This window comes from Diabrotica virgifera, chromosome 2 (genome assembly GCF_917563875.1).
Source record: "Diabrotica virgifera virgifera chromosome 2, PGI_DIABVI_V3a".
NCBI lineage: Eukaryota > Metazoa > Arthropoda > Insecta > Coleoptera > Chrysomelidae > Diabrotica > Diabrotica virgifera.
The window spans coordinates 7,503,595-7,527,788 of record NC_065444.1 but is presented as its reverse complement, the minus strand read 5'-3'; the positions used below and the strand labels follow the sequence as shown (position 1 = coordinate 7,527,788).

The following is a 24,194-nucleotide window of genomic DNA, read 5'->3' as shown; positions in this document are numbered from 1 at the left end:
CGGACATAGTGACAAAGACCAAGCCAAGTATATAAAACGTTTTAAAATAGGAAAAAACCACTGCCTTATAGAATTAAATAACGGCGACGACAAACAAGCAATCATATAAAACAAATACAAACTAAAAAACATAATAATAATAGTCTCCCGTTTTATACCGCTCAAGTGGCTTTGGGAGTATAGCAGGGTAGTCAGCTATATCTAGGGCCTACGGTATACAAGGTAACAGGGCCAGTGCTACGCTTCAACCGCCTATTATTACCCCTGGTTTTACCCAAGGTACTCATTTTATTCAGGCTGAGTCGACCTGGGGCCTATAAACATTTTTAAAAATGTCTAGTTGTTCTTGCCGGCGGTAGGATTTGAACTCCGGACCACCGGCACGCTAGCCTAGCACACTACCACTCGGCTACGCCGGCCCTAAAAAACATAAGATATTTAAAAAAAAAAAAATTAAAAAATAATAATGACATGATGAAACAAGAGAGGCATGTACAAAACCAATTCCAAAAACTGGCTAAAGTCGAAAATGAAAAGAGAAATGAAGTAAAAATAGGATACAATACGGTTACAATATGGGGGAGGAGTGTCGTTGGAATAAGGTAAACGAAAAAATAAGGAAGTCTGTTCCAAAAATCTAATCAAACAAGTGGAGGACAGCAAAGACAATGACGACAAGGCAAAGCCAAGGGACATGCATATGGATAAGAAAGAACCTACAGAAAGAAAGGATAAACAACAAAACGGAAGAAAGAAAAACGATAAAGAAAAATCAAAAAAAAAATGACATGTAAGGAAATGAAAATAGGACTACTCAAAATGTTGAGTGCATGTAAATAACTGTATTAAAATTGATATTCTTGTTCTCATGATCATTTTTCAGTGCGTCATTAATTATGACGTCATATACTGTATTGGGTGTGTCGAGACTTATTTCATGTAATTATTGACGAATCTGACAGATGCCACAATCGTACTTAGCCATAGGTGAAAAGCTTGTGGAATTAAACTAATTAGTAATTTAGTAGAATTGATTTTTACACAATATGTTAACATGTAGGTATTTTTTATAAAGGGGAATAAAATTAAAAAGTAAACAATATTGTTAAATAAATTTATAAATATGGAAACATTAAAAATGACACAAAACTGTCCATAAACTGTGTTTTTATCTTCTTCTCTAGGTGCTGTCTCCGCTTCAAAAGTTAGCAATCATCAGAGAGATCTTTATTTCTGAAACAGCGGCTCTAAATAATTCATTGTTATTACATCCAAACCAGTTCCTAAGGTTCTTCAGCCATGAGTTACGTCTCCTTACTATGGATCTTTTTCTTGCATAATGACCTGGAGTATTAGATATACATCTCTCATCACATGTCCCATATATCTCAGTTTTCTTCTTATTTGTTAGTTCTTGTTCCTTATGCGTAAGTCTCATTACCTCCACGTTTCTATCTACTCATGAGATATTTAGCACTCTTCGGTACAAATCGAATGTCTCTAGTCTCCTCACGCCAATGACTAACTTTTAACGAACTAAATTCTAAACCAAAACACAATATAATGCACAAAGACGTTGTGAAACACAAGTGAAGTCGAATTCGAAATTTCAAAATGACAGGTACACAAAATACTGACCTGAATAATAACCGTCACTTGACTCTTTGACACTTCTAAAAATGGCCAAAATGGACGAAGTTTTTGTCAAATGTTCGTAATACGTGTATTTGATTGGCTAGAAAAAACGCGCATTCTAAATATCAACGAATCAAAGGTAGGTTAGGAATAGACATCTTATGTATATAACCATTGTAATGCTGCATTATTTTTGTGTTTAATCACGGAGCTACCGCTTTTTCCGTCTCATCTAACTTAATGCATTAGAGAGAAATCGAAAAACTGTGACGCACTGAAAAATGATCATGAGAACAAGAATACATGGAAAATTCAAATAATAGGTATTAGCAAAACAACGAAACATGAGAAAAGCAGAGCAAAAATAACATAAAATTAATATTGTCTGAAGCTATTTCTTTGTGGCATTTATGTGATTTACTATTCTAATTGGGAAATAAGCAACAATTTAAATTGAAAAATGATTTTATTGACGTTTCCACTTCCACTTCGGATGCCCTTATCTAAATACGAGATATAAATAAATTAAACAAATTTTGTTTATTTACCATTTATTTTATTTACATTTTGTTAGCGATAACGACATCCGAAGTGGAAGTTAAAACATCAATAAAACGTTTTTCAACTTAAATTGGGGCTTATTTCCCAATTAGAATAGTAAATAACATATAATTAAGTAACTCTGGAGTTAACAAAGATCATAGAGTGAATGAAGGGGTAGGAATGATAGTAACAGAGGCAGTGCACAAAACAATATTGGAATTTCAACCTATAACGTCAATAATAATGTATATTAAGGCAGAAATGGAAGAGGAATGGTACATAGTGCAAAAATATGCACCAACAGAACGAACGGAAGAATTCTCCAACGAACTACAGAATATCGTAGACGAAATAAGAAAAAAATGTGAAAAAATAGTGGTGATGGGAGACTGGAACGCAAGAATAGGGAAAGATGAAAACAAGGGGCTTGTACCTACAAGGGAAAACACGGTGAAGAAATATTAAACAGAAAAGGAATAATTAAAATGATTAGATTAGCAAGATGCAGAGAAGCAAAAAGCATAATATAGGTGGAATATAGCCGAACAGGAATAAAAAAGTTAAAAGATGAATAAAAGAGAAGGAGACACCAAGAAGAAACTGATAAAAAGTTCAAAATGGCAGAGAGAAAGAAAAGAAAGATAGAAGAAAAATGGGAAAAATTAAAAAAGTAATAATAAAGAAGGCAGAGGAGAAAATGCGGAAAATTAAAAACCAAAAAACAAAAAGGATTGGTGGAATATAGACATAAGTGAGGAAAAAGAAAATGGGGTGGAAAAATACAATAGGACAAGAGATCAACGTGACAAAAAGAATATCAAAAACATAGAAACACAGTAAAACAACTAGTAAGAAAAGGAAAAAAAAGAATGTGTGTGTACTTTGTACGCACGTAAGAAGTTATACTTCTATTATATGATTTCTTAAAAATAAATATACTTTAAACAGTTTGTTTTAATTTTTTTAAACACCAAACTAATTTTGTGCTACCGCTTCAAAAAAAAAAATAAAAAAAAAGGATAGGATTGCTCCGGACTCGAACTCAAGACCTCTCGATCTCTGGCCGAATGCTATACCAAATACGCTACGAGGACTGTGTCTGTATCGGTTCGGACGTACCTAATGACACTTCACGGTAACAAACAGACAAGTATAATAAATATACAATAAAATGTTTTAATAATACTCATCTTACTCCTGAGGAAGACAAATCCAAAAACACAAAAAATATAATAAATATCCAGAAAGAACTTTCCAAAGTCTCAGATTTAAATTACTATTTACTTTACCGAGACTCTTCAATTTGTTAGATGTCGCTGTATCGCGTCCTAATGGGGAATTTGAATTATCTTTCAGATTCCCTTTAAAATGATGGTCCAGCTGTTTTTCGATTCAGAGGAGTGCACGCTAACGAACGCTGCTGAGGACGCCTGAAATGGTAGAAACAGAGCCTGTCCAGCGGGTGTGCAACCCTCTGAATCGAAAACAAGCAAAACCATCATTTATTATTTTTATTTTTCTATCTTTACTCGGATTTGAGTACTGAAAGTTCCTCTTCTGTCCTTTTTTCCTAGACGAATGAAAGCGGAATCTGATCGTTTCCTTTTCGTTTTCTATATTCGTCGTCTGCGGTCTTATAAATTGTAAAAGTCGCAGATTAAGGATGTACCAGAAAGAACTTTCAACACGAAAAGTCTCAGATTTAAATTACTATTTACCATTTTAATTTTTATTAAATTGGTGGATTCTGCATCTGAGACTCTTCAATTTATAATAAATATATTTACTAAAAACACTAATATATTCTTTTCACACCTTTTCTTGCACTGGTATATTTATACATAACTTGAAAGATTTAGCAAATAAACGCCATACTCTCTGTGTGCGCATGCGCGCAGTATTATGAAATTTTACTCTCAATCGCGCCTAAAGAAGTATAACTTCAAAAAGAGAGAAGTAAAGGTAAATCAATAAACCAAAATTGCAGACAACACCAGAATTTTCTAGGAGACAAAGCAAGAAGCCTAAGAGAAAAGAAAAGAACTCAGAGGAGTAAGATACAAACACAACCAAATAAAGACAAATACAACAGAAATACTAGAGGTGTGGAAAAAATATGAAAACAAATATGAATGGTTTATTGACGCTTCAGCTTCAGTGTAAGGAAAGAGCAAATTACTTTATAACATGCAATATTTTATACCCGAAACAAAATAAATAGGCACAAAGGAAGGATAACAAATGGACAAAGCAGGAAAATATGAGAACTGAAGCGATTATTTCTGTTGTTTACTTACCTTTTCCGTTGACTTCTTTTTTAGCCTTTTTCCTACCCCTGGTTTTTTTATTTTCTTTTGGCGCCGCAATTTTCTCTTCTTTCTTAGTAATCTCTTCATCATCACCAATATCTGAATCGTGTGCATCATCATTTTCTACATTATTCTCTAAGTCTAAATCGTCTTCTTCTTCCTCTTCTGTTTTCCTAGCTCTTTTTCTTCCAACTGCTTTCTTCTTTTCTTTTGGAGCTGTATTGACGTTTTTGCCTTTCGGTCTACCCTTTGATCTACCTTTCGCCTTCTTAGGAACCTCTTCTTCATCGGATAAGTCATCTAAATTTTCTTTCTCCTCCTCGGATGCATCTTCTTCGAGATCTAGTTTGGGAACTTTTTTCTTAGACGAAGCCGCTGAATTTTCGTTTTTCCTCTTAGCTGGAGAAGTCTTGGGTGATTTGCTCTCAGGTACAACAAACTGGAATGGTTTTCCAAGAGCATCTCCACCAGTTATACCCGATAAAAATATTTTTCTGATGGTCTTGTAGTCAGGTGTAGAATTGTGTTCCAACGATACGAGGCAATTTAAAAAGTCGACAATAGGACCTGAAAAAGTAAGTGATCATTGTATACTCCAGTCAATGGGAGCAAGAATAGGATATTACCTCCGAATTCTATCCTACTGCATGGATTTTAATGAAATTTTGGGAATAGCCTCTACTTATCTACTAATTTAAAGTCTACCCTATGCCGATGTGCTTTTATCTTGGGGATGGTTCTCACCCCTTCTTAGACGTGGAAAATTTTTTGGTTAAAATTACCGCGGAATTCGCTAGATAACCTAATTCTAAGCAAAAACTGTTCTATAATTTTTTTTTGAAAACTCGATACCTTTTAAGATATTCGTGGTTGAAAATTGGCCATTTTCATTGAAACATAATACCTTTTCGAACGGTTTTTTGCGAATACCTTAAAAACTATGCATCTAACTAAAAAAACTATATTAAACATTTTTGTAGGTTATAAAAAAACAAAGAGACATTTGCCTTTATAAATCTTCTAGTTATAATACAAAAAGAGGTATGGTAGGTGAAATTAGTTTGTTTTTTGGCACATTCTCAAATTGGTGTATTCAACTTGAAATAACAGAGAAACGGTCGATTTTAGGTGTATTGTATAATGTATAATCCCTCTGGGACTCAGTGAAGAACGTTGTTCAGATGCCGAACTAGGGTAATTTTACCCCGGGAGAACTTTTGAACACTGACTGGTTACTGGTACGCGTTTAGTTGAAGACTGATGAAGACTCTATTTGAAGTTACATCTTGACTGCAGGAGGTGATTCTTGAGAATGATTCTAAATGTGTATTCTTTCTCAGCGGTGGCACTTAGTATTGGTGTCAAGCCACGCGCTGAGTATATTTACAAATATTGAGAACAAAGAAATATATTTGATCATCAAATTAAATAATGCAATTGCCCGAATTATTGTTTACAGTTTACAATTCGTGAACTAAATTAGAGACCCGTACATGTAATTATATAATAACAAATTGGTTCATGTCATATACGGGGAGATAAAAATATACTGTTCAATATCGAATATGAATAATGAATGTTTGATATTGGACATGTATAATGCTACTAATACTTTTTGTAGTGCTTGCAAGGACCTTTAAAATGAGCTTTAGTAAAGGTCCATTACATTAAAACTAAGCGAGATATGCTGCAAACAAAATTGATAACTAATGTAATTTAAGAAAAAATGAGAAGTAATTTTAACCCCCATCCACCAAAATATAAATGCATCGTTTTCCTTCTACAATACCTTTTATTATAGTGTTATTTCTATGTTCAAAAAGTTGGATGGGTTTAAAATGAATGGGTTTTTGAAAAAAAAAAGATAAAATTATAGAGCGCATTTTAATTTTTCTTAAAAATCTTCTTTTTCTCCATGTAACTTGAAAATGATAAGAGATACAGTAATGAAAGATAAAAAGGAAATTTTTATCTGAAAAAGCCCTATATTTTTGTGTGATCTTTTTTTTGTATCTCTTATCTTTTTCGAGTTACATGGAGGAAAAAAAATGTTTAAGAAAATTTAAAAATGCGCTCTATAATTTGATCTTATTTTTTTCAAAAACCATTCATTTTAATCCAGTCCATCTTTTTGAACATAGAAATAACATTATAATAAAAAGTATTGGAGATGGAAAACGATGTATTTTAATTCTGATGGATGAGGGGTTAAATATACTTCTCATTTCTTCTTAAAATACATTAGTCATCAACTTCTTTGCAGAATATCTCACTTAGTTTGAATGTAATCGACATTTAGTATTGCTCATTTTAAAGGACTTTTCAAGCACTACAAAAGTTATTAGTACCATTATAAGCCTAAAATCGACAGTTTCTCTGCTATTTCAAGTTGAATACACCAATTTGAGCATGCAGCAAAAAAAACAAACTATTCTTACCTACCATATCCCTCTTTGTATTTTAACTAGAAGATTTATGAAGGAACGAATCTCTTTGTTTTTTTATAACCTACAGAAATATTTTATATAGTTTTTTTGTTAGATGCATAGTTTTTAAGGTATTCGCAAAAATCCGTCCGAAAAGGTGTCATTTTTCAATGAAAATGGTCAATTTTCAACCACGAATAACTCAAAAAGTATCGACTTTTCAAAAAATAATTATAGAACAGTTTTTGCTTATAATTAGGTTCTCTAGTCTCTTCCGTGGCTATTTTAACCAAAACATTTTTCACCCCGAGAAGGGGTGGGAACCACCCCCAAGATAAAAGCGCACATCGGCATAGGGTAGACTTTGCTTCTTGAGCTATTCCCTACTTACTGTGAAAATATCAAGTAAATCGATGTAGTAGGATGGAATTCGGAGCCAAATACTCTCATTGACTGCCCTAGTAACAAAATTGATATAATTTAATTTGTTATTGAGTTATTACGAATTTGTCATTAATATGAAGCAATGTATATTAAGTGAAAAATGTTCACATACCTGGTGGCGATCTTTTGTCAAAACAAGCTTTGATGAATTTAGGCACACTGGCCATATATTCTTCTTTAGATTTTTGAACACTTTCAGGATCCTTCAAATCATTTTCCCATGGCAAAGTGCATCCAAGCCATTGAATCAAATTATATGCTAGGGTTTCCAAATCACCACGTTTGGTTTGAACTAAAAAATAAATTATTTATATTTCTACTCAGAACAAACCATAGAAAATATAGGAAGCTAATTTTTTTAAATTGTGTGTTAGGTGAACCAAATAAGGGGGCAAAAATATAATTCTTTTGAAATCTCACTTGTATAACAATGATATTTATATGGAATTTTATGACAGTTGTTGTTTTCAATAGGGAGCAAACTTAGAAAAAATGTTAATACATATATATATTTACTTATAATTTGTAAAAAAAGAAATAATAAATAAAAAAATAGTATTTGTACCTCCACTATGAGCATCTCTACTTAAATATTCAATTGTACCATCATGAGCTTTCTTGGGGTTAGGTTTAAGCTCTTCTTCTTCATTAGATTTGCATGATATGCCAAAATCTGCCAAGTACACTTGCTTGTTTTGGGTAGCCTTCGTAACTCCCATCAGAATGTTAGATCCTTTAATATCAGAATGTACGTAGCCCTTGCTGTGAATGTATTCTAAAACGTCCAGCTGCAAAGAATAAACGTTTAAAACTGGTAAAACTAAAAAGTCAAAACAAAAGAACCAAAATGACTATCTACAAAATATTGATTAGGCCCGTAGTAACCTATGGTTGTGAAACCTGGGTAATGACGAAAAAAGATGAAGCCCAACTCAGGATGTTCGAGAGAAAGATACTGAGAAAAGTATATAGCCTGGTGCAAGAGGAAAACAGCACATGGAGAATCAGGAGAACCGATGAGGTTGATGAATTAAATGAAGGGTATTCTATTGTAAGGCAGTCGATGAGGGTATTTGGCTACGAATTCCATCCTACTATATCGATTTACTTGATATTTTCACAGTAAGTAGGGAATAGCTCAAGAAACAAAGTCTACCCTATGCCGATGTGCGCTTTTATCTTGGGGTTGGTTCTCACCCCTTCTCGGGGGTGAAAAATGTTTTGGTTAAAATAGCCACGGAAAAAGCTAGAGAACATAATTTTAAGCAAAAACTGTTTTATAATTATTTTTTGAAAACTCAAAACTTTTTGAGTTATTCGTGGTTGAAAATTGGCCATTTTCATTGAAAAATGACACCTTTTCGGACTGATTTTTGCGAATACCTTAAAAACTATGCATCTAACAAAAAAACTATATAAAATATTTCTGAAGGTTATAAAAAAACAAAGAGATTCGTTCCTTCATAAATCTTCTAGTTAAAATACAAAGAGGGATATGGTAGGTAAGAAGAGTTTGTTTTTTTGCTGCATGCTCAAATCGGTGTATTCAACTTGAAATAACAGAGAAACTGTTGATTTTAGGTGTATAATGATACTAATAACTTTTGTAGTGCCTGAAAAGACCTTTAAAATGAGCAATATTAATGGTCGATTACATTCAAACTAAGCGAGATATTCTGCAAAAAAGTTGATGACTAATGTATTTTAAGAAGAAATGAGAAGTATATTTAACCCCTCATCCATCAGAATTTAAATACATCGTTTTCCTTCTACTTTTTGTTATAGAGTTATAGTGTTATTTCTATGTTCAAAAAGTTGAACTGGATTAAAATGAATGGTTTTTGAAAAAAATGAGATCAAATTATAGAGCGTATTTTTAAATTTTCTTAAAAATCTTACTTTTCCTCCATGTAACTCGAAAAAGATAAGAGATATAAAAAAGATACCACACAAAAATGTAGGGCTTTTTCAGATAAAAATTTCCTTAATATTTTTCATTACTGTATCTCTTATCATTTTCAAGTTACATGGACAAAAAGGAAGATTTTTAAGAAAATTTAAAAATGCGCTCTATAATTTGATCTTTTTTTTTCAAACACCATTCATTTTAAACCCGTCCACTTTTTTGAACATAGAAATAATACTATAATAATAGGTATTGTGGGTAATCTGGGTATTGTGGAAGGAAAACGATGCATTTACATTTTGGTGGATGGGGGTTAAAATTACTTCTCATTTTTTCTTAAAATACATTAGTTATCAATTTTGTTTGCAGCATATATCGCTTAGTTTTAACGTAATGGACCTTTAATATCTTCTTCTTTAAGTGCCATCTCCGCGGCGGAGGTCGGCAATCATCATAGCTATTCGTATTTTAGAGATGGCTGCTCTGAAAAGTTCATTTGATGTACATCCGTACCACTCTCTCAGGTTGCGCAGCCACGATATTCTGCGTCGCCCTATGCTTCTCTTTCCTTGAATCTTTCCCTGCATAATCAATTGGAGCAAGCTGTATCTCTCTCCACGTGAAATATGTCCGAGATATTCCAATGTTCTTGTTTTGATGGTATTTAGTATTTCCATTTCTTTATTCATCCTTCTCAGAACTTCTTTGTTTGTAACGTGTTCTGTCCACGATATTTTCAGAATTCTTCTGTACACCCACAGCTCGAATGATTCTAGTTTTTTCATTGATGCAGCATTCAAGGTCCAAGCTTCCATTCCATAAAACAGAGTCGAGAAAACGTAGCACCTAGCCAACCTAACTCTTAGCTCCAACTTCAAATCTCTTGTGCAGAGCACTTTCCTCATTTTGTTAAAATTTGCTCTAGCCTTTTCTATCCTGATTTTGATTTCCTGTAAGTAATCTCCTGTGGAGTTGATCATTGTTCCAAGGTATGCATATTGATCGACTCGTTCGATATTTAATATAGCTCATTTTAAAGGTATTTTCAAGCACTACAAAAGGTATTAGTAGCATTACACACCTAAAATCTGTTATTTCAAGTCGAATACACCAATTTGAGAATGTACCAATAAACAAACCATTTTCACCTACCATATCTCCTTTTGTATTATAACTAGAAGATTTATGAAGGCGAGTGTCTCTTAATTTTTTTATAACCTACAAAAATTGTTAATATAGTTTTTTTAGTTAGATGCATAGTTTTTAAGGTATTCCCAAAAAACCGTTCGAAAAGGTACATATTATGTTTCAATGAAAATGGCCATTTTTCAACCACGAATATCTCAAAAAGTATTGAGTTTAAAAAAAATTATAGAACAGTTTTTGCTTAGAATTAGGTTCTATAGCGAATTCCGTGGTTTTTTAAACAAAAAATTTTCCACCCCTAAGAAGGGCTGGGAACCACCCCCAAGATAAAAGCACACATCGGCATAGGGTAGACTTTGAATTAGGAGATAAGTAGAGGCTAGGCCCAAAATTTCATTAAAATCCATGCAGTAGGATAGAATTCGGAGGTAATATCCTATTCTTGCTCCCATTGACTGGCGTATTGTAGGATTTGTGAAAAGTCAAAGGCTGTCATGGCTGAAACATGTCCAGAAACAAGAAGATGCAAAAAAAGCAAAGAAAATATTACAATAGACCAGACAGGCAAAGACCCATCCAGGGTTATGATGCCAAAAGAAGAAGACAAGAAAACTAAAAAGTTAAGGTTTTGCATGGTCAATAGAAATCTAAAATTCTGCTTACAACATAGAAGACCTATTAAGTGTTACTTACCAGTTGAACTGCTAGTTTGAACACTGTTGCAGATGGGAAATGCCTGTCGTGTTCCAAAAAAGTCTTCCACAGATCTGTACCAAATTTCTCCATTACAAGAAATCGATACTTCTCACCATTCAATTCGTGAGATCCAGATCCATGATACACTGGCATTCCAAATGTTTTCAACCCTTTTTGATTTTTGAATTCTTCCACTAAAGTACAAAATAAGGTAAAATGTAGTAGTAAAAAATGTGGTAAATTAGGAACTAAAGTTAAAATAAAATTACAGGGAAAGTCCCAGTTATTTACTGTATACCATAGTTAAAAAACTTACAAAGTAAGAACTAAAAAATTTCGATTTGTATAATGGTATAAAATTTTATTAAAAAACTTTAAAAAAAAGTCATCCAAATGGATTATAGAAAAACATCAGAACGTTTTCGATCTAGTAAGATCATCTTCAGTGGCATTCTTTGTAATAATTGAAATATTCAGTCTGTGTCACTCATTTATTTATTTATACTGCACATTTACAGCAATGATGCCAATTATAAACACACAGTTGGTCAATACAGAGAAATAAGAACATACAATTTATACAATACAATAAAATAAATACACTTTAAAACAATAAATAAGGGTATCATAGTTTATGGAACATAGTAATCTTTATAGAATAATTGTTATAAATGTATATTATCTCGGACTTATCTTTTGAAGTTATACTTCTTTACCGGCGATAGAGGGTAAATTTTTATATGGGAAAACCTAGCGACCGGGCGCATGCGCATTATAACTTTGTTCTGATTGGATGTTCAAATGACATGTCAAAAATTATTCAATATAGCGGCTGTGGCACAGCTGTAGTTAGATTATTTAAGGTTGTTGCGTTTTAAAATTTGTGTGAAAAGAAACAACAAACAAAAGTTAGTTAATAGTTGTACTGCCTTTTTAAATAGTTTTCATATACCTATATTTTTGGACTTTTGGACTATTTTGGACAAGGAAAACTCATTCTAATTTGGTAAGTAATTTTTATTATAATCATATTGTAATTATACATTTGTATTAGGTTGAAATACATACATTTATTTTCTCAAGAATGCGGATTTTAGAGAGAAATCCCAAATTAGGTTCGATTTTTATTTTTAAATTATGATTTTTTGGCGTAGATTTATTTATCTAGTAGGTATGTAATGCTTTGATTTACATACTTAATTTGATTACCAACAAAAGTTCTACCAATCTTCATCTAATATATTGTTTTCTTACTGTTTTGTTATATTTTTATATTTTCTTCCACAAAATTTAACCTACATAATTTAATTGTCAAAACAATTGTCAAACAGTAAAACGTTCAGTTACCGTATTTTTCCACATGATAAATAATGTGGGATTGGACGAGTGAGTCTACGCTTCGATTACGAGTCAAAGCGGCACGAAATTCAAGGGTTCAATTCCCGATGCAAGTTTTACTTTTTTATTTTTTTATGCATGTTATGATTGTAAGTATATTTGTTATATAATTTTTTTTTCAGAAAATGCGTATTTAAAATTTTTGCCAACAATTATTATCGTTCAGAAATCATTTTTTCTTTGTGGCATTTTTCAATGTGTTTGTGTGCGTTTTATTCTTTTATTTTTTTTTTAAATTTTTGGTATTGTTTTAAAAATCACATAATATGTAGTAGAAGTATAACTTCTTACGTGCGTACAAAGTACACACACATTCTTGTTTTTCTATCATTTGTGACGCACTGAAAAATGCCCATGAAAAGGACCATATACAGTGATGAGCGCGCTAATAACCGGCAAAATAGCGCAAAAGATGGAAAACATAATACATTGCGAAACAAAAAGAGATGAAACTAGTGAAGATGGAAAGGGTCGTTATAAACATATAAATTAACATTACATTACATAGTTTCAGAGGTAGTTTCAGTATCAGAGGAGTATGACAACTGTCACTGTAACAGAAGAAATTTATAAAATACTCCTGTCACAGATGTCTAAAAGTGGAAAACAATGTAATGTTAATTTATACATATAATGATCATTTCCACCTCCACTAGTTTCATCTCTTTTTGTTTCGCAATGTATTGTTTTCCATCTTTTCCGCTATTTTGCCGATTATTAGCGTGCTTATCACTGTATAGGTCAAGGTCTTCACTCATGATAAAATCGTTAATTGCCATTAAGCAGTTTGCCATGGGGGAGTTTGCGTGTTCTGGAGTTATTTTAAATAAAGTGTGTTTACATCTAAGTCTTTGGTCTGGTACATTAAAATTTATAAATGAAAGAATCGTAGGAGAATCTATGATTTGATAAACTATATTAAATATGAAAATAATTTTAGCATTTCTGCGTCTTTTGCTCAATAACATAGTGTCAAAAAGCATTCCCTGCAAGTTATAGGAAACCTTAAGAGGATAAATACCAAATTTCTTTAGATATAATAAATCTTAACAATTTCTTCTGAATCCTCTCTATCATATCACCATGTGATATGCTTTTTCTCATGAGCATCTTTCAGTGCGTCACAGTTTTTCGATTTCTTTCTAACGCATTAAATTGTTTATGACAGAAAAAAAAGGCACGTCGGTGATTACTTTTTCACTTCGGTAATTATTCTAGTTCGATTATTCTAGTTGTCAATAGATGGTGCTATAATAGAAAAAACTTATTTACTAATTAATTATATAATATATCTACGAATATAATCTGTACAATTTAAAAGACTAAACAAATCAAAGGAAATACCATTTTATAAATGCAATAAACACAATTGATTTGTTTTTATGCCCAATTGCAAGTAAAATTTGACAACTGTCAGATTGAACTAAAACGTCATGTTAGAATAAATGTTATAAATGTATATTATCACGGGCATACCTTTTTTTCTATCATTTGTGACGCACTGAAAAATCCTCATGAAAAGAAGCATATGGTGGAGGGACTCCATACGGTATAACAATATTCGAGTTTTGACCTCACATATGCATTAAAAAGCTTAATTGTAGTGTCACAATAAAATTCTTTACTGGATCTTAGGATAAAGCCTGTCTATAACTGTCTATAACAATCATTAGTTAGTTTGAGAATGTGCTCATTAAAGGAGAATGTGCTAGTGAATAACACCCCTAGAACTCTGATTTTTGTTAGCCTTTCAAGTTTTACTTCGTTCTTATGATTTCTCACTTTCTAGAAAAAGTCAATAGTTTACATTTTGATTCAATCAAGTTCAAATCATTATTTTTACAGAATGTGAATATACCTTGAATATCTTGTCATGTTCGTTTTTTATTGTAAGAAATAATTTTAAATCGTCTGCAAATAGAAGAAACTTGGCAAATTTTATATAATCGGTGATGTCATTTATGAACATAACAAAAAGTAAAGACCCAAGGATGGAACCTTGCGGTACACCTGACCTGGTTATAAAACTGTCTGAGCAGCAGTTCCCAAATTTGACTACATTAATACGGTTGGTAAGGTAAAATTCAAAAATTTTTATAAGTTTGTCAGAAACTACATATGACCTCAGTTTTTTTAATAGTACTGAATGATTTACTCTATCAAAATCAGTAAAGATAACATCAACTTGAGAATTATTTATGGATGAAGCAATATAGTGAATGAGAATGCACATATTTGTTTGTTGATTTTTTGTTTATGAAACCATATTGTTCTTCAATTAAAGTTTTTGAAACATAAGTATACAGTCTATTGTACATAATTTTTTCCAAGATTTTTGAAAGAGAAGGCAATACTGTTATAAGATGATTATTTGATATTAAACTCGTATTTCCAGATTTGTGGATATGAGTTATTCCACTTATTTATACAAACCAAAGTTTTTTACTTTTATGTAAGTATTTTAAAGTTAAAATATTATGAAAACTTATTCCATTATAGACAAGGCGAAAACGGCGGGTTCGTTGGAAAAAATATTCCCATGAGATTTTTTTACTTAATCACATTCGTGAGACATCCCAGAATAAGGTTCAAGAAGTCACCCACGCGAAAAGTGGTCCAAATTTTTAACAATTTTTTTTAATCAAATCAATATTTATATATCATCAATATAAAATCAATATTTTTGGCCCGTACAATTTTTTTAGGTTTTATGGACCATTCTGGACAAAAAAGGTCTGTTATAATTTTTCTCTAAAGTTGATCGTTTTCGAGTTAACAATTATAAAGTAAACAATTTATATTAAAAAAAAAAAAACGAAAAATGGCGATTTTCAAGGCTCAATAACTTAATTCAAAGTTATTATCATGAAAGTCAGAAAGTGACTAAATCAAAGTTTAAAGCCCCCTACAAGATCCTGAAGAAATTTTATCATTATTTTATTACTATGCTGTTATTTTTAACTAATAATAATGAGCGCCATGCACTTATTAGGCGGCCGTCAATGGTGAGTGCGAAAGAGATGCCATTTTGCCAGTTCAATCGTGCATTTTACTTGCACTCACATTTACAGCCGCGTCAACAGCTTAGTAATAAATTAATGACACAAATTTTTAGATTTCATTTAGTCACTTTCTGACTTTCATAATAAAAGTTTTTAACCGAGGTATTAAGTGTTAAACTAGCCATTTTCGTGTTTTTCAAATTTTAAATTGCTTATAACTCGAAAACGATCAACTTTAGAAAAAAATTACAGGAGACCTTTTTTGTCCAGAATAGTCCAAAAAACCTAAACAAAATTTGTCCGGACCAAAAACATTGATTTTTGCAATTTGTTTAAAAAAATTTGGACCACTTTTTGCGTGGGCGACTTTTTGAACATTATTCTGGGGTGCGTGACGAATGTGATTATGAAAAAGAGTCTCATGGGAATATTTTTTCCAACGAACCCGCCTTTTCGCCTTGTCTATATTATTATTTAATATAATTTAATTAACATACCATCTTCTGGTTTTCCATTTTTTATATAAAAGTGCATCTCCACGAAGAGAGGTCCATTTTCATGATTTTCCTGAAAAAAAATTCTGATAATTAAAAATAAAACAATTTCAAGTAAGTCTTTTGTTCATTTAATAATAATTAAAAGTCAATTTGCGTAATAGTTCCTAAATAAATCAGTACAGTATTAAAATCATAAAATTATAAATACAAAATTATGAGACTAAACAACAGTGTTCTTTATATACAGAGAGAGGCTATATTATGGAATAAATTCATTTTATCTAAAATGGACGATTTTGGAGAAAAATCCCTAAACAGGTCGATTTTTATTTTTAAATTACAATTTTTTGACATATATTTCATACTAATGATGTCATCTATCTGAGCGTGATGACATAATCGATGATTTTTTTTAAATAGGAATATGGGTCGTCTGGTAGCTCATTTGAAAGGGTGTTAAATTCTATATTCAGTAATATAAACAATAATATCATTATTTATACAGGGTGACCAAAAAAATAATTTTTGAATTAAATTAATTTACGCAAAAAGAAGAATGTAATTTATTTAACTCAAAATACTTTGTACTGCTGTCAGTAAATAGAAAAAAATGTTTATTTCACAAATAAACATTTATTTTCGCTTAAATTAAATCACAAACAGCCTCCCACCTGTCTCTTGACAGTTTGAACATTTAATTTAAACGAAAAGCAATGTTTATTTGCCAAATAAACATTTTTTTCTATTTTGTGACAGCAATAGAATGTATTTTGAGTTAAATAAATTGCATTCATTTTTCTTTTTGCATCAATTAATTTAATTCAAAAATTATTTTTTTGACCACCCTGTATAAATAATGATGTTTATATTGCGGAATAGAGAATTGAATGAGGTACCACACGGCCCCTAGTCCCATTTAAAAAAATCATCAATTACGTCATCACACTCAGATGGATGACGTCATCACTATGAAATATATGCCAAAAAAATTGTAATTTAAAAATAAAAATCAACCTGTTTCGGGTTTTTTCTCCAAAATCATCCATTTTAGAGAAAATTAATTTATTCCATAATTTAGCCCCTCTCTGTATAAATAAAATGCAAAAACAACAGAGAACACAAAATTTATTTAATAAAAAAATAAAAATTTTTTCTTAACAACAAATAATGCAAGTAATGGATGTGGCGATTTAATCAGAAAAACATGAGGCCTCAGGTTCAGAATCTATTTCTATCATTAGCTCATCCTGGTCATCTACATTCTGCATTGCAATGTACTGATAAGAAGTTGTGGAAATTTATTTTTCACGAGTCGTCAGCTCAGTAATGGATTGGTCTACGTCTACAGGGGCATTTAGACGGGCTAGTTTTTGAAGCAATATGTTGCCGAAAATATATATTTGGTATGTTTCTGGCAACATTACAGCCATATAATGAAAATATCACCGTTTGGCTGAGCCACATGGCCGAAATCTTACTGGTATTTGAACACTATTGCAGTGCCTGATGCGTTGCTGATAAAGTCGAACTGCTGTGGAAAATTTTCCATGTTGCTCTGTATTTCCTGTACTCTGTTGAAATTTAATTTGGTTTTGTCAAACATACACAGAAAATATGAATATGTGGTCAAATGAAATCACAATACGGTTTATTAATGCAGTACATTTATGTCCAGAGTTGTGGAACTTGGCATACTTCTGGAACTATGAGACAAATAGAAGAGTAGTGCACCCTGAATAAATACATTAAACTAAAACTGTTAGTTTGTACTAACAGTTTTAGTTTAATGTATTTATTACATTAAGGTGATACAGTAGCGATCAACAGGTAGCCAAAACGCGTTCCAAGACGGCTGTAATTTTGAATATTTTTTCGAGATATTTGGCACACATATTCGTAATATAATAAAGAATGGCGGTATAGAGCCCAATTTGAAAAATATATTAATAGGTGGAAATTACTCTGTATTTAAATACAATATTAAAAAAACGAGCCTGTACCGCCATTAAGCAGAACAAAAAAATACACTTTCTTTAAATAAAGTTTTTTATCCGATGCCTAGATTTTGTGTCATTTTGGAACTACTAATGAAATAAAAAATTTTAGTAGTTCCAAAATGACACAAAATCTAGGCATCGGATAAAAAAGTTTATTTGAAGAAAGTGTATTTTTTTGTTCTTCTTAATGGCGGTACAGGCTCGTTTTTTTAATATTGTATTTAATTACAGAGTAATTTCCACATATTAATATATTTTTCAAATTGGGCTCTGTACCGCCATTCTTTATTATATTACGAATGCGTGTGCCAAATATCTCGAAAAAATATTCAAAATTACAGCCGTAATCTTGGAACGCGTTTTGGCTACCTGTTGATCGCTACTGTTTCCTCTTAACTTAATAATTAACAGTTAATACATTAAACTAAAACTGTTAGTTTATAATAACAGTTTTAGTTTAATGTATTTATTAGTTTATACTAACAGTTTTAGTTTAATGTATTTATTCAGGGTGCACTACTGTTCCAGAAGTATGCCAAGTTCCACAACTCTGGACGTAAATGTACTGCATTAATAAACCGTATTGTGATTTCATTTGACCACATATTCATATTTTCTTTGTATGTTTGACAAAACCAAATACCAAATACAAAACCAGAATATTCTCGTGAACGAGAATATTCTAGGCAAGAATATTCTCGGTCTCTAGAATATTCTCTTGAGAGTTGCTTCGTTCTTAGTCATGCTAAGACGATACATAAAAAAGAAAAATGAACAACGGAAAATGTGGAATCAAGTATTTTCGATGGGAAATAAGCCAAAATTTTACTAAAAAAATGAATTTATTAACGTTTCGACACCCAAGTCGGGTATTGTTGTCAAAATACAAAATAATACTAAGTTTGACAACGATACCTGACTTGGGCATCGAAACGTTAATAAATTCATTTTTTTAGTAAAATTGTGGCTTATTTCCCATCGAAAATACTTGATTCCACATTTTCCGTTGTTCATTTTTCTTTTTTATGTATCGTCTTAGCATGACTAAGAATGAAGCAACTCTCAAGAGAATATTCTGGAGACCGAGAATATTCTCTTCTTACATCACTACATGTAACTATAATAAATATTAAAGCCTAGGTCAACATACAACTGTGTTCCATGCTGAAGTTTGTCCTTTGGTGGCCTGCATTGATGAAGACCCTAAAGCTACTAGAATCAACATTTACCAAGCAGCTATCCTGGCAGTAAAGAAACCACTCACGAAATCAACACTGGTGAGAAACTGCAAAGATCTCCTCAAAAACCTTGCAAAAGACAATAAAGTGTCTTTAATATTGCCTGGTGAGAATAATAGTGACGAAACTTCAAAATGAACATTTAGAGATAGTCAAACCTGCCATATTTGGATCAATGTGGCGACAGACTGATCCGGATATGAAAAAATCCGGATATCAAGACCACTACTTCTTTTATAGTCTCTGAAACGTTTTCTCCTTCATACATTCCAGTAATCAATGCCGTCAATAACTTTCGTCGATAGACACATTTAATAGATTCTATAATACATTATTTCGCCATCTTTTAGTTCTTCTTTTAGTGCGTTGTCCAACAGTAGGACTGCCTTTCTCGGTAGATCCGGATGGCGCAGAACCGTCCGGATATGGGGAGGTCCGGATATGACAGGTCCGGATATGGCAGGTTGTACTGTAATCTTATTTGAAGTTTTGATGAAACTGCTAAACAGTATAACTGACTAATAGGTATTCATTTTGCAGAATTTTTCTAATAATATGCTTCTCGTCATTTAAACCAATTAGTAGAAGTAATTTTATTTGAAGAAAAGATAGACATTGTTATTAGTTTTGATTTTTTTTTCTGCGTTACGCCATTATTGCATTATCGAGGATGTTTAATTTGATGTTTCGTCACTATACTTTATTACTACTATACTACAGCAGTTTAGTTTCTATTTTAAATAATTAAAAAAATTACTGTTAAAAATAAATTAAATGCATCAAATAAAATATTTTATTGTACACACCAAACAGTTATTCGCAAAATAAAACTAAAGTACAATAGAAAAATAACAAAATAAGATCTTAAGTAATAATTATTAACATTATGTCTGTTAACAAGAAAACGATAAACATGATAAAAGATAAAAAGTAAGCAAAAGAAGTATGAATAGTAAAATTAAATTCATCATTTCACTCACGTATGCTTTGTATTTCAAACTACTAAAGAAATGATTGTGGGTAGAAGGAATTGATTTATTTTGTAAGACTTCTTTTTAGAAATGAATATTGGTTCTCGATAGTGTTGAATTAAACAATACTGAACCAAAGTGGATAGTCACTTTCTTGATTTGCTATTTCTAAGTACCTAAGAACTATTGAAACTGAGTTTCTCTATAAGAAGTTTTATAAAAAAAAAACACAAAAGCAAAAATGACCACACAGACAAAAGTGCTCATTCACCACTATTGCACATTGCACTACTGTCTTTAATAAGATATCTAATATTTCAAATACATGCACGCACAGCGTAATTACAGATTTGCCAGTGTTGATATAAAGTTTGGTGTGCTTTCGTTGTTAATGCATCAAAATATTTGACAAATTCACAATACCATAGAGACTTGTAGGCATCCTCTAGTAATAAGGAAATTAAATAATTGTTAGCTGATATTGCACATAAAAGAGGGCATATTTCGATGTCGGTTGATGGACTTAACTCAAAAACATTGATTTTCGTGTTTTGCCACTATTGTTCTCACTAGGCGATATGGAAGCTGGGTAATAATTTTTCAATTTTTCATGCTGTTTTGGCTTCGTTTCCTGGGGCAACCTGGGGTATGATTGGAGTCCTTTGTATATTGTACAGAATATTAACTAATACACACCGATATAAACCAACTTAGATTTAATGATCCTATTTTAACTGATTTTTTTTTAAATTAAGAAACTACTACTATATTTTTTACTTTTAATATACCTATTTTTTTTAATTAATATGAAACATTAATTTTTTTTGTTAAATTAAGCAAAAATATACCAAATTATTGTTGACAACACAATGTGTTCTGTCTGTTTTTGTGTAGCATCAGTAATGGAAACATAATCATTTCTTGCAATAAATAAACTGTTAAGATTGGCTTAAAAAATTTGAAGCACATCCTGCCCGAGTTTCCATTACTGATGCTACACAAAAAACAGACTAATAAACAAACATTTACTCACAATTTTTATAGCATACGGATACTTTGAGTCTTTACTGCCGAATTCCTTTGCCGCATATATTTCACCGAACCCTCCTTGTCCTATTGACGGCCCCAAAATCCACTTTTTCTTGGCTACATCTTCGAGAACTTCACCCTCCGTAAACGGTTCTGGGAGTTTGTAGCCATTCGCGGCTTTCTTCTTGGGAGCTGCTTTAGGCATTTTGAGAACGATGTTAGTTTATAAGATGATGTTCTATTTATAATTTATTAAAACGCTTTACGTTAGAATAAAAATATAATTTCGTACTGACAGCTACAGCTAGGACTTCAGCTTCTAAAGCAATCGAAAATCGAAATCGCAAATATCCTGTTTTTGTTGTTTACATCGATTATTCGAGTCAAGCGGTTAGAAATAATCGATTCTTTGGAATAATAATTTTCAAATTAAATATAAAAAACCAAATAAGCTTTATTTCAATAACTAAACTATTATTATAAAAAAACCTGCTCATAAATAAATATAATATAATAAAATTATTAAGTTACCTAAAATCTAAAGAAATAATTAAAAATTAAATTCCTTAAAGATATGGCATGGTCGTCTCGTCTTAATAATCGAGACCATGATTAAGATAAAAGAATTTTGATTAGAGTAGGACGTAGGACTGAATGAGAAATGTTTTATTTTATTTATTAGTACTATCGGTGGTACTATTATATAAAATAATTGTCTTAAATAAAGATTTTGTGTTTAAATTGACTGGAGTATTATCGTTTATATTATTAAAATCGCTGCTTTCAAAATAACGAATTTTCATTTTCTAAACAATCATCGAAAAATAATCGATTTATTCGGATAACCGGCGCGGCGGGCGCAGCGCTATTTTTTACGGATTCTTTTTATTTTATATTTTAAAAGGCTGATAGATAAAATGAAATGAATTACAAGGATATATTTTGTATATTAATCAAATACCCATACATACAGTTCTTTTAATAAATAGAAGATCAGATAATTTGAAGTAGCATTTTTTAGCGTAATACGTTTTAGGCAACCAGTTATTCAATTAGTGGAGATAGATGGAACACTAAAGGCAAGAATTTCAAGCCTAGGCGCAAACATTTGAACCAATGCTTTTTAAATGCATTCATTTTTTTCGAATCCTGAGAAAACTAACAAGTATTTTTTTAATTTAAACGCAGAATGAAAGATTACATAATTACCGAGGGCCGAAAGCCCCTGAAAACTTTTATGTTGATTTTAATAAGTTACAAATCGAATAGTTGTTGAAAATGATGAATAGAAGAAAATATAAAGATCTTATTTAGGCATTTTTGTGAATACTACTACACACATACTGTGCGATCACTTTTGAAGAAAAAGTCCTAGAGTCTTGTTTCGTAGACTTCCTTTGATGAAGGAAGAACTCTATTGAATTTGAGATACATGACTTCCTCTTCTTCTCCTGCTGTTACTTTCAATAATTCTAGCGGTTCTATGCATACCATTAAAGAACATTTTTGGTGTATGATCCATAGAGAGCGGAATATATGCAAAGTGCATATAGATGCATATATTGCACATTTTCAGACAACAAACACAACATTGCATATTTAAGCTAAACACGATTTATTTTGCATATTTTAAAAATAAATTACATAAAAGTTTAAAATTTTCCTCTCTTAGTTGGAATTTTATAACTTCGATATGAACGAGCTCGTTATTTATCTATCTATCGCTCATCTGGACTTTCCCATTAATACCTGAATTTAACAATTATGGGTGTTCCCAGAAAAATATTATTTTATTAGCGTAGCAAGTCGTAGCTCCCTACCTGCTTTTAAGGGTCTAATATTTATTTTGTCAGTTTCCGGCCAACATTTGTTTAAAGTAAACGTTGTATTGTATTTAGTGTTTTTGAAGTGATTGGTATATATACATATATTTAATATATATTTAGTATAATTTAATATTTAGTATATATACGTATATATATATATATATATATATATATATATATATATATATTTAAATATGTCTACCATTCAAAAAAGTGCTTGGATAAAGTGTTTTCTCGAGTTAAAGCTAAGTGGAGACAAAGTATTTTGCAAGGCCTGTTCCAAAATCGTAAGTTACATTCATTTTCACATTTCATTTTTTAAATGAGGAACTGACAAACAAAAGCATCATGTCCCACAAAAGAAATTTTTCTGGAAAGAGTGTTTTTATTCGACAAATTCGCTTTTACTTCTATAAAGACGGACATAGAGAGAAGCATCAAAATATAAAAATCCATCAAATTGTAGACAATTCCGCTTTTGTTCTTCAGCTTAAGTACCGTACTTTGTTCTTTAAGTAAACGTACAAATTGCTAAAGAACTTATGTTCATAAAAGTTAATTTTAGTTTTTTACCAGATCTAATAAAGTCATTAGAACAAAGGAATTTACAATTAAGTGATTCGTTTAATCTTGTTAACACTTTTTCTGCTCATTGTCAAAAAATTCCCGGAAATACAGGGATTACAATAATTAGAAATAAATTAAAAAATGTTTTAGAAAAAAATGAGGGCTTCGATTGTTTGAGGAAAGTTGTACCTACGTATTTTTGAAGCCAACTTTTCTGAAGATCTTACGACTTAATATATTGTTTTATTTTTGAGTATTTTTAATATGCATTTGCATATTTAGACAAATTTAGAAAAAATACCTGCATATTTGTAGTAAAAGTAATGCATATATATGCGCATATTTTGTGTTGCATATATTCCGCTCTCTAATGATCCATGTACTATGATCAGAGTAACGCTTTTTTTACACACTTAAGAATTTGATCGTGCGATCGCTAGAACGCACGATGACATTCCAATGGTAACTTTCACATTAGACCGAACGTTCCAACCGCCGTATAATGAGAAAGGTACCCTAGTTAGAATATACACACACCCAAACTTATATGGAATCACCATGTAT

General features: G+C 31.4%; 1 protein-coding gene across 1 annotated transcript in view; it reads right to left on the bottom strand.

Annotated features, from left to right (window-relative positions):
- LOC126879425 (nucleosomal histone kinase 1-like) overlaps nucleotides 1-21,565 on the bottom strand; it is a 29,952-nt gene extending 8,387 nt beyond the window's left edge. The window contains exons 1-6 of the mRNA XM_050642437.1: nucleotides 21,242-21,565; nucleotides 16,003-16,072; nucleotides 11,103-11,299; nucleotides 7,923-8,145; nucleotides 7,470-7,649; nucleotides 4,476-5,054 (exon numbers count right to left, since the gene is read on the bottom strand). Coding sequence (XP_050498394.1) covers nucleotides 4,476-5,054; nucleotides 7,470-7,649; nucleotides 7,923-8,145; nucleotides 11,103-11,299; nucleotides 16,003-16,072; nucleotides 21,242-21,442 — 1,450 coding nt within the window. The 5' untranslated portion in view covers nucleotides 21,443-21,565. The remainder of the gene's footprint in view (nucleotides 1-4,475; nucleotides 5,055-7,469; nucleotides 7,650-7,922; nucleotides 8,146-11,102; nucleotides 11,300-16,002; nucleotides 16,073-21,241) is intronic.
- Nucleotides 21,566-24,194: the final 2,629 nt, after the last annotated feature.